This window comes from Notechis scutatus, chromosome 8 (assembly GCF_049901735.1).
Source record: "Notechis scutatus isolate UNSWTSFEM ecotype Mainland chromosome 8, rNotScu1.2, whole genome shotgun sequence".
NCBI lineage: Eukaryota > Metazoa > Chordata > Lepidosauria > Squamata > Elapidae > Notechis > Notechis scutatus.
This window is the reverse complement of record NC_142016.1, coordinates 20,733,439-20,750,664: the sequence shown is the minus strand read 5'-3', so window position 1 is coordinate 20,750,664 and position 17,226 is coordinate 20,733,439. Positions and strand designations below refer to the sequence as shown.

Here is a 17,226-nt window from a genome sequence, read left to right as displayed (position 1 = left end):
GGGAATTCTGGGAGTTGAAGTCCTCCAGGCTTAAAGTTGCCAAGGTTGGAGACCCCTGCTCTATAGCGTCATTTTGAGGGTAGGAGTTGAAACAGTTTATGTCCGGGATGTGAGGGGTCTGTAGATATTTTCACAGCCCTCTTTTTGACTTGTGTGGTATACAGGTCCTCCATGGAAGGGAGGTTGGTAGGAATTTATTTATTTTTATTTTTATTTATTTATTTGATTTGCCAATTGTTTACAAGATAATAAGTATAAGTGTATACATAGTTGTGAATACATGAAATGGGTACATATAAGAAAAATAAAAGAAGAATAAGAGAAACAATAGGACAGGGACGGTAGGCACGTTGGTGCGCTTATGCACGCCCCCTACAGACCTCTTAGGAAAGGGGTGAGGTCAATAGTAGACAGTCTAAGGTTAAAGTTTTTGGGGTTTGGGGAAGAAACCACAGAGTCAGGTAGAGTATTCCAGGCATTGACCACTCTGTTGCTGAAGTCGTATTTCCTGCAATCAAGTTTGGTGCGGTTAACTTTGAGTTTGTATCTATTGTGTGCTCTTGTGTTGTTATGGTTGAAGCTGAAGTATTCATTGATAGGTAGGACATTGCAATGTATGATTTTATATACCATGCTTAAATCATTGTTTTTTCTGCAGTCCTAATTACTCTCTGGAGTCTGTGTCTGTCTTGTTGGGCTGCAGAACCAAACCAGACAGTTATAGAGGTGCAGATTAAATTAGTAACACGATTTTTCAATGAATCTGGCTCCCCCACTGCTTGTCAGAAGGTCGCAACAAAGGGGAATAACAGGGCCCTGGAAAGTGTGACCGTCATAAATATGAATCGGTTGCCCAGCGTCTGAATTTTGAATCACGTGACCTTGGGGATGCTTCAATGGTTGTCAGGGTGAAAACTGGACATGTTTTTTTTTCCCAGTGATGTTGTCACTTTGAATGGTCACTAAATGAACTGTTGCAAGTCGAGGACTACCTGTTGGCGTGGTTTGCTCGGCCTCACCTTTCAGGTTCACACCATCTTTCTGGCGAAGGACCTTCTGGGAAACACGCTCACTCCTTTCAAAATGTAGAAACCCGGCAAATGTCGCCCTGAGCTGCTCCTTAGGCCGGGGGGGGGGTGCTTCAAAATTTTTAGCAAGGGGTTCTTGGCCTGGTTGCTGGGTAGGCGTGGCCATGGTGGGCGTGGCCTAGTCGGCCTCCAGCACCACGGCAGGGGGGTTACCCTCCCCAGGCTCCTGAGGCTTTCCTTGAGCCTCCGGGAGGGTGAAAACAGCCTCCATGGGCTCCGGAGGCTCTCTGGAAATTGGAAACAGGCCCATTTCCGGCCTTCCCTAACTTCCGGGAGGCCCTTTTTTCTCCCTCCCTGAGGCTCCATGCTCACCCTGTACTTACCTGCATCCAAAATGGGACTCCTGGGAGGGGAGGGGCCAGCCAGAAGTGGGATGTGGGGGTTCTCCAAACTGCACAGAATCTTAGCTAGGGGCTCTCCCGAACGCCTGTGAACCTCCAGCAGCCCCACCCCTGCCTTAGACCCACAGAGAGCCTCTGGAACTCTCCTCCACTGGACATGAACATCTAAGGCCCACCAGTGCCCAACCTTCCCTCTTCCCTGGACCTCACTCACCCACCTGAGTCTTGCTCAAGGGATGGAAGGCAGTTTCTAAAGTCCCCAGACAAGTTCGGTGCTTCTCACTCTGATAGCCCCAAAAATACTGGCATATGCGGAGACGCTGGGCTGCGGTGGAGAAGCAGTTAAAGCAAGCAGTTGCCCCGGAGGAAAAAACCAACCAGAGGATCAGGACATCTCCACCAGACATGACTGAAGTTTCCAGAAAGATGAGAATTCTTCCCTGAGGTCATAAGTCAGGCTCCAAGGGGCCATTTATGACTTCATAGCTCATGGTAGGGCAAGCCACGGGCAGTTGAGAAAGGAATGCCTCGCTGGGAGAAGACAGTTCAAGTAGTCCTCAACTTACAGCCACAACTGAGCCCAACATTTCTGTTGTGAAGCAAGACATTTGTTGAGTGAGTTTCTAATTGTGTCATTGTTGGCCACTGGAAGGTTGCACAATTGAGCGGAAAAACAGGAATGGAAGCATTTGAAACCGGAAGTAGTTCTGGGCTTAGAAATTGTTTTCTTTTTCCCCTGTCAGGTCTCATATTATTTGACAAAGAGGAATTTGTTTTCAAATACACTTGGATAAATTCCTCTGGGCAAAAAACATGTGAGTTACTGGAATTGGTTTTATCAGATTAATTAATTGCATTCATTTGATTAATGTATTAATTACACTGATTATACCCAGATTAATGAAACAGAACATCAGGCTCGTCCAACTACATTTTGCCCAAATAATGAATAAAGTACTTCTTTTTTCCCCAAAGCTTCATGTTCACACATTTTTGCCTAATCCAGCCTATTATGCGCACCTAGTCAAGGCATAAAAATGTCCCGTCTCTCTATGGTGGCTTGCAGCTTGTGTGGCTTCCTCTGTTTTTTTTTGGTGTGTTTTTTTAATTCAGCCGTAAGGGAAAATAATAGAAGGGAATGCTGTGTTTTAATCGCAGTGCAGTCATTAGTGCAAGCAGGGCGACCTGCCTTTTTTTTTTTTTTTGGGGGGTGAAATATAGAAACTCTTTCTTTCCCCTGGAAAAATTAGGCAAAATTGTCCTTCCACGCCACTTCTCTGCCCACAGGTCTGATCAGAGGATTTTTCAAAATGCCTTCTGGCTGAAATCAGTTTGTTGTCTTTGCTTTGGGGGATTGCCAAATTTACACCTCTTCCCTGCTAGGAGTACAACAATAATGGCTGTATAGAGCTGTCTTTCTCTCCCTCTCCCACTCCTCCTCCCTCTCTATGTCTCTCCCTCTCTCTCTTCCTTTGTCTGTCCTTCTCCCTCTCTCCCTCCTTCTCTCTGTCTCCCTCCCTCTCTCTTTCTCTGTCTCTCTCTTCCCCTCTCTCTTTCTCCCCCTCCCTCTATTTCTCTCTCTTCCTCTCTGTCTCTCTTCCTCTCCCTCTCCCTCTCCTGCTCCCTCTCTTCCTCTGTCTCTCTCCCTCCCTCTCCCTATGTCTCTCTCTCTTCCTTTTTTTGTCTCTCTTCCTCTGTCCCTCCCTCTCCCTCTCCATGTCTCTCTCTCTTCCTCTCTTTGCCTCTGTCTGTCTGTCTGTCTGTCTCTCTCTCTCTCTCTCTCTCTCACACACACACACAACACAGGTAAATGGGTAATTGCATAGGTACTCTTTGCTGAAACAAAAGAGGCTGAGAGAGGGAGGGAGGGAGAGAAGGAGGGAGGGAATTCTCCAGGCTGTCACAAAACATCGGCTGCCCTGGGTTCCTGCAATTCTGGATTTTCCTGGCATGGTGACAGTCAAGCATTGTTACGTGTGCGGAAAGCTAGGATGGGAAAGATGCAGGATCTCGAAAGCCAGATTCTGGTCTCCATGGAAACCAGACAGTTCTACTCGAAGCTGGAAAGGAAAAAAATAAATATACGTATCTTTTAGAGACTGAAGGACGGTGGAGGGGGCCGGTTGGTGGTGGGGAAGGACCGAGATGGCAAGAGGTAATCTTAACCATGACAACTCGATTGATCAGGAAGGGATGGGGAAAGAAAGAAAGAAAGAAAGAAAGAAAGAAAGAAAGAAAGAAGGGGGAAAAAAAAAGGCTGCATCGTCAACCTAGCCCCCGCATCTACCTGGAGCCTTTGTCCTTGACAATTCCCAACTCAGTCTGGTTTTCAGTACCGCTTTCCCTGCAGTCTATTTGGCTTTCTCTATACCTGCCGTTTGCGGGTAGGGGAAAGCCCAGGTGTGTGTTTTCCCGCAGTAGGCGGGAGCACTTCATTAACCTTGGCTTGGCTCGGGTTAACCCACGGATGGGAAAGCACCAAAACATCCGAGGGAGTGGGCGGGGTTAACATTTGGGAAGTTGCACAATTTTGTCTATTGTTGCTCAGAAATTGCATCAAGCGACCGAGACTGATGTGATCTTTTTTTTAAAAAAAAGAAGAAGAGAGGATTAATTTCCTAATTTGTAGATGGAGAAACGCTTCGGGTTTCAAATCTTTGGGGTTAGAGCGGGTGAACCACTCTTCAGGGGGAAAAAAACAACTCCCATTGCATGCATCCCTTTAGGAAGATTGCAAATAGTTCTCCAAAATTTGGGCGGCAGGAATTTTCCTCTGCCCCCTTCCATCTGATGCATTGTTAGGACTACAGTTCCCAGCGTTCTCAGCTCGCTGGGAAGAAAGGGGTCCTTTCGGCGGGAAGGAAAGGATTTATTTCTGTATAAAGCTCAGGTTAATCTTCTCTGGGGCATTTTCGGTCAGGCTCTGCATTTTTTTTCTTCATTGCAACCTGGCAATAATGAGACCAGGCAGTTGGCCAGCAAAAAAGTGCGATCTGTAAGCCACCCAGAAAAATGCTCGGATGAGATGGGTGGCTGTAGAAATGCAATGAACAAATAAAAAGCAAATCAAAGGATCTGATTTGGATGAGGTCAGATCCAAAAACTAGCAGGGACGGTTGCCGGTGTAAATCCCAAATTGTCAATTTATACCTGCAACATAAAGGTATCAAGGGCTCAGTAACAAGCAATGACTGACATTGCTTGTCTTTTCACAGTTGGGATTTGTGGAGCCTGGGCAAACTGGGTTTAGCACAAGAAATGGATTTCTCTGGATTCAGATAAGTGGAAACCCTGCAAAAGGATGTGTTCTAAATATGCTCAGAGGCCTTTTGCCGTGATCTACCTTTTGAAAGATTTCTTTAGCCTCGTCACATAGGAGAGATTGAATCGTTGACTGAAATTATCATAAAGTGTCACTTGATGACTGATGCTATTAAATTATGAAATATAAAAACCCTTAATCATTAACAAGCCAAGGTGCCTCCTCCATTTAATAGCTGCAGAGAATTCAAAAGCTTTCTTCAGAGTAAAGTAAAGCATTTTGTTCTGGTAAGTTTTCCCCAAAGGAAAAATGTAGGAGAAGAACACCCTTCTGGAGTGAACAAAGTGGCATTTTTTCAGCCAGCAGTTGTCTTATTATGGTGTAATTGGAAAAGTTCTCTTTGCACTCCATGCACGAGTGTTGGTCATTTGTGGCAGAGGCAGCAGTAGCTTTGAAACAGGGCAACCTGTCTATGATGCACATGAGTTCTTTCTGCCTGCACATTTCCTTTTTAAGGCCTATCTTTTCCCTCATTTTATATTTATATTTTTGAATGGTGTGGGCTAAAACCTTTGTAGATGCCGTCACAGTCTTTTCTAGAAGTTTGTTTTAATGGGGAAGTAAGCTGTCTTGTGATCTCTTGCATACAAAAGGTGATATAGAGGTGGGGCAGGCTCATATGCGCAAACTAAATACCCATTTCAAAACAAGCTTTAATCCCAGGGATTCCTCCTGTCACTCTTGCTAAATCCTTTTGGCTGCTGAACACCTTTGAATGTTGCCCTCTGCTGGTTTTGGCTTGTAAAAGTGAATTTGCAAAGTCCTTTCCTTGTCCCCCTGCTGTTGCAGCCCAAAGATATATTGTATTATGGCTGGTTACTCTAGGAAGACTCTGGGGCAGCTGCCCTCCAAATTATGCTCTAGTCTAGACACAGTCAATTTTTCATATTTTGAGAATCACTAATTACTCTATCAAGGAACCTGGGTCCCAAGGGGAAGAGAAAAGACATTTACAGGTATTGTTATAAATTTAAAGTCAATTCTAAAGTAATGTAACTATGCTGCCCTAATGCTATTATCTTTATATTATTGGAATGATAAATTAAGAAAACGGATTCTCATATTTCTCGCACCTCATCTTTCCTACTACCTTCTCCTATGGGTATTTTATCAATTGTTTTGTATCTTTTATGATTTATGGTTGTATCTTATGGTTTATGATCTATGATTTATCACTTTGTGGTTTGTATATACAGAGAGGTTATGCACCATAAACAAATTCCTCGTGTGTCCAATCACACTTGGCCAATAAAGAACTATCCTATTCTTATTCCTATTCTCTTCTCTTCTAATTGGCATCTAAGGCAGCCAACTTTCCCTAAGCCCAAACCAAAACAGATACACTAAACTCAAATCTTGCTGAGGCTGTTCCAGTTCCGATTCCAGGAAAATGCGTGTTTGAGATGCTTAATCCTCTGCCAAAATTGCTCTACTCTGGAGAATATACCTCTTATCCTCTGTAGGCCCTTTCTGGAGGTAGAGATAAGAATTATGTGTCTGTTGATCTATGCATCACTAGCTGAACAAAATGACGCTGCCTGAACATCTTCCTGGATCATTATTTCAACCATCCAGTAGATCAGGTGTCCAAACTTGGCAACTTTAAGACTTGTTGACTTCAATTCCCAGAATTATCCAGCCAGCATAGTTTAGTCTCTTGTAGTCCCTTCCTCTGCAATCTCTCTCCACTTTAGGAGATTAAGAAAGATAAAAAGCAGGCATGGCTGGCTGGGGAATTCTGGGAGTTGAAGTCCACAAGTCTTAAAGTTGCCAAGTTTGGGGACCCCTGCAGTAGATGCATGGGTTAGCCTGATGGGTGTTCTGGATTAACTTTCCCGGGGAAGAGTTGCACTGAGGAAGGTGGTCTCAAGATTCACCAATGGTCAACGTCAACCCATCCCACAAATAACTCGTTTGTGTTCCCTAAGCAACAGGCATGACTCTAGCGTGCCTATCCCTTTTAGAGGTTGGAAAAATGACTGGCATTGTTAACAGCAAACTGGCTACTCCTGGTGAGGTTCTTCACATCTTCTGCAAACGTGCACCAAACCTGAGGGAGCTATTTCAATGTTTCTCAGCCTTGGCCACTTTAAGAGATGTGGGGCCTAGCTGAATTCTGGGAGTTGAAGTCCACACCTCTTAAAACAGCCAAGGTTGAGAAAGCTTGTTAGAAAATACTACTTATTTATGGGATGGGTTTTTATACTGCTGCATCTTGCACAGTTCCCCAAAGTGGTTTCCAAATCCAATAAAACCACAATCCCAGAAAGCACCTGAGGGCAGAAGAAGAAATAATGGGTGGGAGCATGTTAAAAAGAGATCCAACCTAGAAATAAGGAGAAAATTTCTGACCACAAGAATTAATCAATGGGAATGGCTTGGACTCCACCCCCCCTCCAGAGTTGCAGATGCTCCATCACTGGAGGTTCAAAAATACTGGACAATCCTTTGACCGGGATGGTATAAGATCTCCTGCCTTGAGCAGGAGGGGCTGGACTAGGAGATCTCTTGGGTCCCTTCCAGCTCTATGATTCTATGTCCTAATTATGTTTTTAAAAAATTCTTGGCAAAGCCCATCTTTACTGTCTTGCGAAAATTCTCACACCTGGAGACAACAACAGTGGCTGTGTTAAGACTGTGGAAGAAGAAACGATGTGTGATATAAAATGCACCTCTCTTTTTGTTTCATATTGCAAACGTACCATTACCTGCACAAAGGCTGTGGAATGGGGGGGCTTATTGCAAAAAAAAAACAAAAACCCTGCAAGCGAACCTTGACAATATGTTCTTTAATGGAGAAGAAAAACGCCCTTTAAAATCTTTCAACAACCCCATGCACTTCTGGGGAACATTGGAACTGGAGGCCTGCTAAGAAGCAGGGATCAGGCATTTGATGGTGCCTCCCCTCAAAGAGCCAGGAAGGCACAGAGGCATCGGTCAAACCTGCTCCCTTAAAGAGAAGAAGTTGCTTCCTTCACCCAGCTCAACTGAAAGCAGGGGACCCCAAACTTGGCAATTTTTGAGACTTGTGGACTTCAACTCCCAGAATTCTCCAGCCAGCATAGAGAATTCTGGGAGTTGAAGTTCCCACAAGTCCTAAAGTTGCCAAGTTTGGGGACCTCTGGCTTAAAGAGTGACTTTCACTGCTGGGGCTTTGTCACAACCAGCCTTGGACAAGCGTAGCTCTTTCTTGTCATAAGTCCCCTCTGGATGTCCCTCAAATTCAGCTATTTTACATGTAGATCCTACTCAGCTCAGGGTGGCAGTGGCACACAATGTTGAAAGTTAGGCTGGGTTTTGTGACTGGCTCTAAAGTCTCTAAAGGAAATCAATCCTGGGGCTGGAGGCGGGGGATGAAATCTGGGTCAGTCGACACTTTAACCACCATCCCAAACTGGCTTTCCAAAGTAATTATTTAGTTTCCTGGTATGATTTGATGGCTTATTTAGTATCCTATGATTATCACTAAGTGTTGTATCTTATGATTCTTGATTAATGTATTTTTTTTTATGTACACTGAGAGCATAGGCACCAAAGACAAATTCCTTGTGTGTCTAATCACACTTGGCCACTAAAGAATTCTATTCTATTCTATTCCTGTTTCTATTCCTGTTTCTATTCTATTCTATTCCATTCCATTTTTTATTCTATTCTATTCCATTCTATATTGTTCTATTCTATTCTATTCCCGATTCTTTTCTATTCTATTCCTGTTTCTTTTCTATTCTATTCTATTCCTGTTTCTTTTCTATTGTATTCCATTCCATTTTCTATTCTAATTTCTATTCTATGCTATATTCTATTCCATTCCATTCCATTTTCTATTCTAATTTCTATTCTATTCTAATTTCTATTCTATGCTATATTCTATTCTATTCCATTCCATTTTCTATTCTAATTTCTATTCTATTCTAATTTCTATTCTATGCTATATTCTATTCCATTCCATTCAATTTTCTATTCTAATTTCTATTGTATTCTATTCCAATTTCTATTCTATATTCTATTCTATTCTATTCCATTACATTCTATATTCTATTCTATTCCTATTTCTATTCTATTCCATTCCATTTTCTATTCTAATTTCTATTCTATTTTCTATTCTATTCTTTTCTTTTCTATTCTAATTTCTATTCTATTCTAATTTCTATTCTATGCTATGCTATATTCTATTCTGTTCTAATTTCTATTTCTATTCTACATTCTATTCTGCCTGTCTACCTACTGATTATGCGCTGTCAAGTTGTTGCCAACTCATAGCAACATACAGATCAGTGTTTCTCAAGCTTGGCGACTCGAAGATGGGGTGGGGGCCTGGGGGGGACTTCAACTCCCAGAATTCCCAGGCCAGCAATGCTGGCTGGAGAATCCTGAGAGTTGACATTCCCCCATCGTCAAGTCTCCAAGCTTGAGAAACACCAATATAGATACCTCCTCTCTTTGACTTTCAATCTATGAATATTGATGTGAATATGGATGTATAGGTCACGTTTTTTTTTCTATTTTCCCTGCACAGTAGCACCTTGTAGGGTTTGAGAGAGTCTCGTGGGTCAGGAGTCACCGAGTGAGTTACCTGTAGCTAAGCAGAGCTAAGACCTGAGATTCCGTACTCTTAGTCCAGCACCTTCACCACGACCTCGCCCTGGATCTTCTGAAAGGGAGCCCTTTTCCATAGTGTTTCCAATTAAAGCAAGGCTGAGGGCGTGGTGTCCATCCTAATATTAAGAGGCTTTTACTGCTATCTGCCTAAATCCTTGGCCAGGTTGACCAGGAACGGGATCTGCTATTCAATACCATGTCCGCAGATCTCGGGGGGGGACTACAAAGGGGAAGGAATCTCTGCATGAGGACCAGGTCACCTCTTACAATCCAGAGCAAACCGGTTTTCCCAGATTGACCCCTTCCCCGTATCCCAATGGCATGGCTATAGCTAGGGAATAGGGGAGGTGGAATTCCAAACCTTTGGGATGTTCACCAGGTGGGGTGAGGCTCCCAGAGTGGACCCAGCGTTTGCAAGAGGCAGGGCCAGAGACAATCACATCCATGAAGTGACCATCACGCAAATTACATGAACAGTTATGTTTTTTGCACCATTTCCTGTGAAGATGTCGCAGCTTGTCCTGGATGTCAATTACTTATGTGTGTTTATGTGAGACATTTGGGTCTCCTTCTCCCGCCTAGCTAAAACAATTGCTGTCTTCACAATTCTCACGGATTGGAAGAGCCGTTATCTTTTCACCAAAGGACCTTCTTTTTTCTTCTTTTTGGTCTACTGCATCCATTTGGCTCCATCCTGGCGCAACCAAGCCGTCATGTGGTTGGCAGGGGACAATCCACTCAGTTCCCAAGGCCCTCACCTGTGACCTCTGGGCTTCCTCACAGGTTAAGGGTCTCAGGGACAGAGAAGATGCCGGGAAGGGAGGAGAAAAGGAGCCGTCTAGATAATGGATGTGAAAGGAAGGAACAGGTGTCTTCTGCAGCAAAGTTCTTAACCTGGAAGAGGAAAGAAGGAGAAGAAGCAAAATGAGATACAAACATGCTTCAAAGCTGGGGGAGCCAAGAATAAAGAGAGGAAGCGAAGTTTTAATTCTCAGCGGCTGGTAGAGAGGGAAAAAAAAACACGTGTCTCACCTTAAGTTACTTGTCTTCTCCTACCGTAGTCCACCATCCCACTTGTGAAACCCTGGAGAAGCTTCAGCAGAGCTGGTTCTAAATCCCCACCCGCCACTGTTTTAAATATTCAAAATGGATGCAAACCTCCTGCTACTTTCCAAGAGAACTTTGCTCCAAGCCCAGATGGGGGGATTTTGGCCAAGGGATTTGCAACCTGGTCCCAGGCTCATCCTAATCTGGATTGTGTTTTGAATATCTCAATCCCGAGACTGGCAAATATATATATAAATAAAGAATGATTTGGACCAGTTTGCATTCAGGAGCATTCAAGGTCTCTATTTATTTCAAGAGTCTGTTGGGGGGAGGTTTAGATCAGGGGTGTCCAACCTTGGCAACTTTAAGACTTGTGGACTTCAACTCCCAGAATTCTGGGAGTTGAAGTCCACAAGTCTTAAAGTTGCCAAGGTTGGACACCCCTGGTTTAGATGGTCAGAGACAAGGGAGACCAAACTACTCAGATTCCTTTCGTAATTCAACTTTCTCTTTCTTTCCATCAGCAATCAACCGAGCTCAAATGCAGCCGAAAAAACTAAGTCGCCACATTCTTTCTTTCTTCATTCCATCAGCCTTGGATCTTCCCTTTGCAGCAACAGCCTGCGAGTTCTGTCTCCCAGGCTAAGCCCAGTTATGGAGGCTGAGAACAGGCCTTGTCAGGAGAGATTCCTGGAAATATCTTTTGCAGCCACTGCAAGAAATGCACGTCTTGAGTTATCATCATTTAAAAAGCCCCGTCCAGAGTTGAAAGAGGGGGAAAAAAAAAACCTACCTCCCTCGTGAGGAATCCAAGATGGGCGGGATCGAAGCTGGTTAGTTAAATAAAGAACCAGAAGCATAAAAAGGCTAAAAAGTAAGAACAGGCAGTATGAAAAGATGAGGGTAGGAATGAAATAACCAAGGAGTGACTGAATGGTTATATATCCAGGAAAGGGAGAGGGAAAAAAAAACAAGTTAGGGGGAAAAAAAAGAATTAGAAAACTAGTGTGGGTGGGTCCACTAAGCATTTAAAAAGAATTATTATTTGAAAGCTTTTTTTAAAAAAGGTGCCTCTTTGAGGCAAACTTCGTTTTGTCCGCAGCTTGGTCAATGCCAGAGAAGTTTTCGAAAACTGGGTCATTTGTGGGCCCAGCAAGAGATGCGACGGAGAGGGTTTGGCCAGGGTGCAAGTTGACACTAATCTTTAGGAGACAGGCTTCAGGTCTCCGCTATGGGCCCTTGGTAACCTTGGCACATATCTTTGACTCTGGAAAGGCTTGCCAAGGAAGGGTGTGTGTGTGTGTGTGTGTGTGTGTGTGTGTGTGTGTGAGGGGAGTGGGACCTTGTTTCTGGAATATTCCAGAAAGTGCCCGAAGACACAGCGGTGGTGTCTGTCCCCCCAAGCTGCTGTAAATGGCAGAACGAAACATCTTTTCTTGAGATGGTTTCCAGTCCAGGGAAGGACTTCCTGGAAAGAAGTGGGGGGTGTGTGTGTGAGAGAGAGAAGGGGGGGGGTGGCAGGTGAATTCCAGTCCAAGTCCCACAGGAGAAATATTCCACCATCATCTTCTGGGGTGTCCTTACCTGCAACCTTGGCATCCTCAGAAGTCGTCCTGTTCTCTTTTTTTTAACTTTGGGACAGCCTCTTCCCCTCCCTTGGTTTGAACTACTCGCCCGCCTTGTTTCATGCAAACCGCCACTCACGAGTCCACACGGTTCTGAGGCAGGCGAGAGACAGCTGGGAGGGGGGGGGGAATTGCTTTGGCCAGAGCGCTACCAGCCAGCCTCTGAGGCGGAAACCGAAAGTCATCGGCTGAATGTGGCCATTGTGTGCGCACCGCCGCCAACGGAAGGCCAAAGAGAGCGGGAGAACGGCCAGAGGTAGGCTTGAGACCCCCTGGCTTAGCCTTAGCAGCTAGAAAGCTATCCTTCCTCCCACACGGCAAGCTTTCTTTTCTTGGGATTTGAGGCACGGAGTGACCCTTGGACTCCCTGTACGGTGCCGGCCCAACAAACGGGCTCATTAAGACCGCCAGGTTAAGAGGGAGGGGTGGACCCAGGCACAGAGGAGGGAGAAGAAAATCCAGCCCTCTGAAAAGGTCTGGTGCCTGGGCCAGTCCTTCTCCTCAAATGCCCAAGAAGGCTTGCTCCTTTCCCATTCGCCCGATTCGAGCTGGCCTCTCCTCTCGTGGCGACTGCCACCAAAATGAGCCAAACGCCACTTCGGTCGCCACACAAAGAACATCGAACGGGCAGGTTTCCCGAAAGGGCGTCTCACACACAGATCTCTTCGATCCACAGAGCATCAATCTTGGCATCCCTCTGCAGCTGCCTTAGGCCCGAACGGCTAACGCATCACATCCTCTCGCTGAGCTTTCCCCCTCCCTGCAGAGGTGTACCCCGCACCTCCCTCCCTCCCTCTCTCTCTTCACAGCAAACAGCCGTCCGTCCCAAATTGTGGCGGGGGGAAGCACCCCGGTTCAGCCCCATTACTACCGCTGCCGCCGCCATGCAGAAATACACCAACCGGGGGTGCCCAGCAGGGTATCCGTGTCTAGTGCCGCCTCTGTCCTGCCCAAGAGCCTATTAGATCTCTGCACCTTCGTGGCTGTTCTACACAGGGCGGTGTCGGCGTCCTTGTCGCCTCCCTGGCAGTTACACCCCTGGTTTTGCACTTCGCATGCCTGCTCGGTCTTGCCTGCTTCCCCATCCAGCTCTCCTTCTCCCCCTCAACCCCAATGCATTCACCTTGGCACTGACAGCATCACACAAAAGCCCCCCCACTCCTGCATTTGCCTTCCACCACTCCGTCCTCTTCGCGAACAATACATTTCCTCCTGCCCGCCACGCTGCCTGCGTGTTCAAAATGGCACATGTCATGCGTGTGACAGGACCGACCCCTCTTCTCCTTCTCCCCGTTTCTCATGCCACCCGGCCCCAGCACACGTCTCCGGTGCCCACCTGTCCAGCCAACACAGCCCAGGGTGTACAGAGTCCTCCTGGCATGTAAACACTGAGAGATGGATGGGGGGGGAGGAGAGGGAGGGAAGGAGGGAGGGAGACCGTTTGTCTAATCGTTCAGTCTGCACCTTCCTCTTTCTTCGGTGGCGGTGGGCTTTCCCAAAGCTCTGTGCCCATTTGGAGAGGGGAGGGAGAAGACCTGGGGTGTGTTGCAGCGAGAGGGTGAGGAGAACAAGGCGCTTGGGAATTGTAACCCCACGGGTGGGTGTGGCCGCTGAGGTCCATGTCTGCATCCAAGTAGGACTAAGCCTTTTTCGATGCCCGTTTAGCGGTGCGCGCCCCGTTGTCTGTGGGGAAAGGCGAGGGTTTCGGAGCAGAGGCTCCATCCCCAGGAAGACCTGGGGTGGGGGTGGCATAATATTCCAATCAGGAAGGGGTGGGTGGGTGGATGGCAAACCCTTAAGGAAACCTGTTTTTTCGGGGGCAGGAAGGTGCCAGGCATTCATCTCCACTTCCGTGGAAAGGGGAGGGGGAAGCAAAAAAAAAAAGACAGCACCCCTGTAAATGCCCATGCCACTTCCAGAACAGTTGCCCCAGGTGGCAACTGTTGAAACTGCAGACAAACAGCACTTCTTTCCCTGCCCAGCTTTGCCCCTCCAAGATGGCATTCTGCAGCCATGGCAGCGACCCCCCCATCCCAACACACCCTTTTCCTTTCTGGGGTCATTGTCCTTCCTCTTCCCCGTCACCGCCCCCCACAGCACCGGCTCCTCACCCCTCTGCGCAGGCTTCCCAGTTTCTGAGCCATCTGCCACCCCACCGGTGCCAGGACCCTTGAAAGACCCTCCGTAGAGCCCCTTCTGGTTGCCCTGGGCAAACTCTCCCCCCGGCCCCTTGTTCTCCATCACCTGTTCCTTGCCTCCCCCCCACTTTCCCTTCCCTTCCCTTGCCCTGCTGGTCCTCTTGATCCCCTTGCCAATTTCACCAGCTCAAGGGCTGCTGAACTCCTGCGCCCCACGGAGGAAAGATTAACCTGCTGGCGTCTTCTCTGCCATCCGCCTTCCTTCCTCGGTGGGTGGCCGTTCCCTCTGCCTTTGGTGTTAGCTCAGCCGCTTGGACGAGGGATACGGATGGATGGATGGATGGATGGACGGACGGATGGATGGATGGATGCTCTCTCTGTCTCTCTCTCTCTCTCTCCCTGTCTCCCCATCATTGCCTTGCTCTGGCGGTACGTCTGTCTCTCTCTCTCTCTCCTCTCTCCCTGGGCCACTGTCTATGCTGTGGCAACGCAATGCGGCTGTTGTCTGGAACGGAATGCAACTTTATCAGACTTGCAGGATCCAGACGGTAGGGAGGGCGGAGAGAAGGAGGGGAGAAGAGGGAGCGGTGGAGGGGAGGAGGAGGAGGAGGGAGGGAGGAGGCTGGCTGGCTGGCTGGGAAAAATTCAAATAGCAGCCGAGCCAGACAATGAGCAGCAGGTGAGAGAGCCAGGTGTGGTTTTGCCCACAAAACCTGCACTCCATGCCCAAGACGTGGGCACACCGATAGGGTGCCAGGGACGAAGACCCTGCCCCACAGCTCTGCCTGCAGAAGGCAACCCCCCCCTTCCCCGGATCCTAAGCCCTGCCCCATGCAAACTCTCCATGCCATCAGGGCCAGACGTATCATGCTGTCTCTTGAGTGCCACAGGTCAAGGGTGTTCTACCGCTGGGCACAGGTGTGCCCAGGATGGAAAATGCTCCACCTGTAATATCGCCACCATCTCAGAGGAGGGAGGCGCCCTGGAGCATGAAGCAGGGCCAGGAGAAAGGCAGCGGGGCAGAGAAGGTGAAAAGAAGGTGAGGAAGAGTCCATGGAGGATTGTACTGTGGGAACAGAGTGGAGCCCCCTCTTCAAGGGCAGTCTACCTCCGAGCATTAGACGTCAAGGACCAACGTGGTTAATTGTTGCATCCTTGCCCTGTTCTTACGTTGCTGGAAGTATCTGACTAGCCACTCCAAGACCTTTGTTCAAATCAAGGCAGGCCATTTTCTCACGCTTTTTATTATGCATGTGCAAAACACATTAAGTGCATATATACGGAGAGCAAGAGAGAGAGAGAGAGAGAGAGAGAGAGAGAGAGAGAGAGCAGGAGCCCCACACTGATGTACACAACCTGGCACCGCTCTGAGACAACACAAAGAGCAATTATAGCCCACACAAAGCATCCGGTGTGGAACTGAAGCCACCCCTCTACGCCCACAGAGCTGGCCGAAAAAAAGTCCGTGCTCTGTGCCAGTTGGACCTGGCTGACCCCCGCGCGTCGCAGCTACCTAGCCCCACTCATGTTCTTTGCAAGGTCTTTGTGCTCTTAACAAAGGCTACATCCCATAATATAGCTTCCACACACATGCCAGACAGCCACTCACGGCACACAACAAGGACAATTCGCATGGCAAAACAAAAGAGCCCTTCACACGGTGGTTTGCCAGAAGACTGCCAAACCCATCCGCCACCTCCGATTCCAGCACCTTTTGTCAAGCTCACCGTTTGCACAAATTGCCTCGGATAGGGACTCCACCCTCGCCGTTCCCAGGCAGCGGGAATGCCTACCTTCCCACCCTGCATCGATTCCTCTGGAAGAAGCCTCCTCACCCAACCCAAAGTCCAGCCCTCCAAATGTCTACGGAGTGTCCAAAAATTCTCTCTCTCTCTCTCTTTTTTTCTTTCTCTTGCACTCTATAGGGAATACGACCGAACTCCGTTCACTGATCCCTTTCCCCCCACCCTTTCCCACTTTGCAGAATTGCCGGTCTGACAAAAAAAATGTGGCTGGGAAGGAGGGGGGGAGGAGAAGGAGGGAGCAGACCCGAGGCATAGATCCACACAGCACGCCAAACCCCAAGAGTTGGTACAGAACCATTCCTGCCCTCCGTGCCCAAACCTCTGGCTGAGCGGAAATCACCCCGTTTCGACACCGTGTTAAAACAATGGATGGATTCCAACAACCTGCTGAATGAGAAACTACCCGATCGCATTTTTTGATCTCCTCGTACCCTGTTTGTAGAGATGCCAGCTGAGGTGCTTGGCAGCGTAAAGCATGAAGTTAAGACAACCCCTTGGGACCCTGGGTGCTTTCCCCCTTGACCTACTCCTATTTCACACGACTGCTTGTTCAGCCTCCATCCGTTTTGTTCTCCGCAAATACCGTGCCATGAAGACCTATACCCATTTTTCCTCCCCGGGGGTCAGGATACATACATGACAAGTATGCCATCCATGCTGAGAAGGGGTTAACTTCACCTTTTTTGCTCTCACGCATCTTATCCGGGTTCTAAACATCGGGCTCGCTGAATGGGACATACAGATAGTCCTTAACCTACGACCAAAATCGAGAGCAGAATTTCCACTGTTCAGCAAGGCAGTCGTTAAGTGAGACGCACCCAGTTTTATGACCCCTTTGTGCCTAAGCGAGTCACTTACAGCTGTTAATAATATGGCTGTTAAGTGACTTTGCTTGTTGGAAGCCAGGTGGAAAGGTCTTAAATGGGAGACCAAGTGACTCTGGGACCCTGCAGCCGTAATAAATACATATCAATGGCCAGGAGTCCAAATTTTGATCACGTAATGATGGGGGATGCTGCCATTTTCAAGTGCAAGTCCTGACTGTAACTCACTTTTTCTGGTGCCATTGTAACTTTGAACAGTCACTAAATGAACAGTTGTAAGTTGAAGACTACACGTACACCATCAATGTACCTGCCCATTCCATAGAGAAAGCCATTTTTTTTTTGGTTCGGGATAGAAGGAAGGAACCCGACTGTGATTATTTTGCAATGCACAATGCAGCACTGAATTCTGTAATCGCCCCACAAATTTACAGAAT

The 17,226-nt window shown here is 47.3% G+C and overlaps 1 protein-coding gene across 1 annotated transcript in view; it reads right to left on the bottom strand.

Moving 5' to 3' along the window:
- Positions 1-14,263, bottom strand: part of SPACA6 (sperm acrosome associated 6) — a 29,641-nt gene extending 15,378 nt beyond the window's left edge. Inside the window, exons 1-2 of the mRNA XM_087970405.1 lie at positions 14,134-14,263; positions 3,717-3,773 (exon numbers count right to left, since the gene is read on the bottom strand). Coding sequence (XP_087826531.1) covers positions 3,717-3,773; positions 14,134-14,263 — 187 coding nt within the window. The remainder of the gene's footprint in view (positions 1-3,716; positions 3,774-14,133) is intronic.
- Between the last annotated feature and the right edge of the window lie 2,963 nt (positions 14,264-17,226).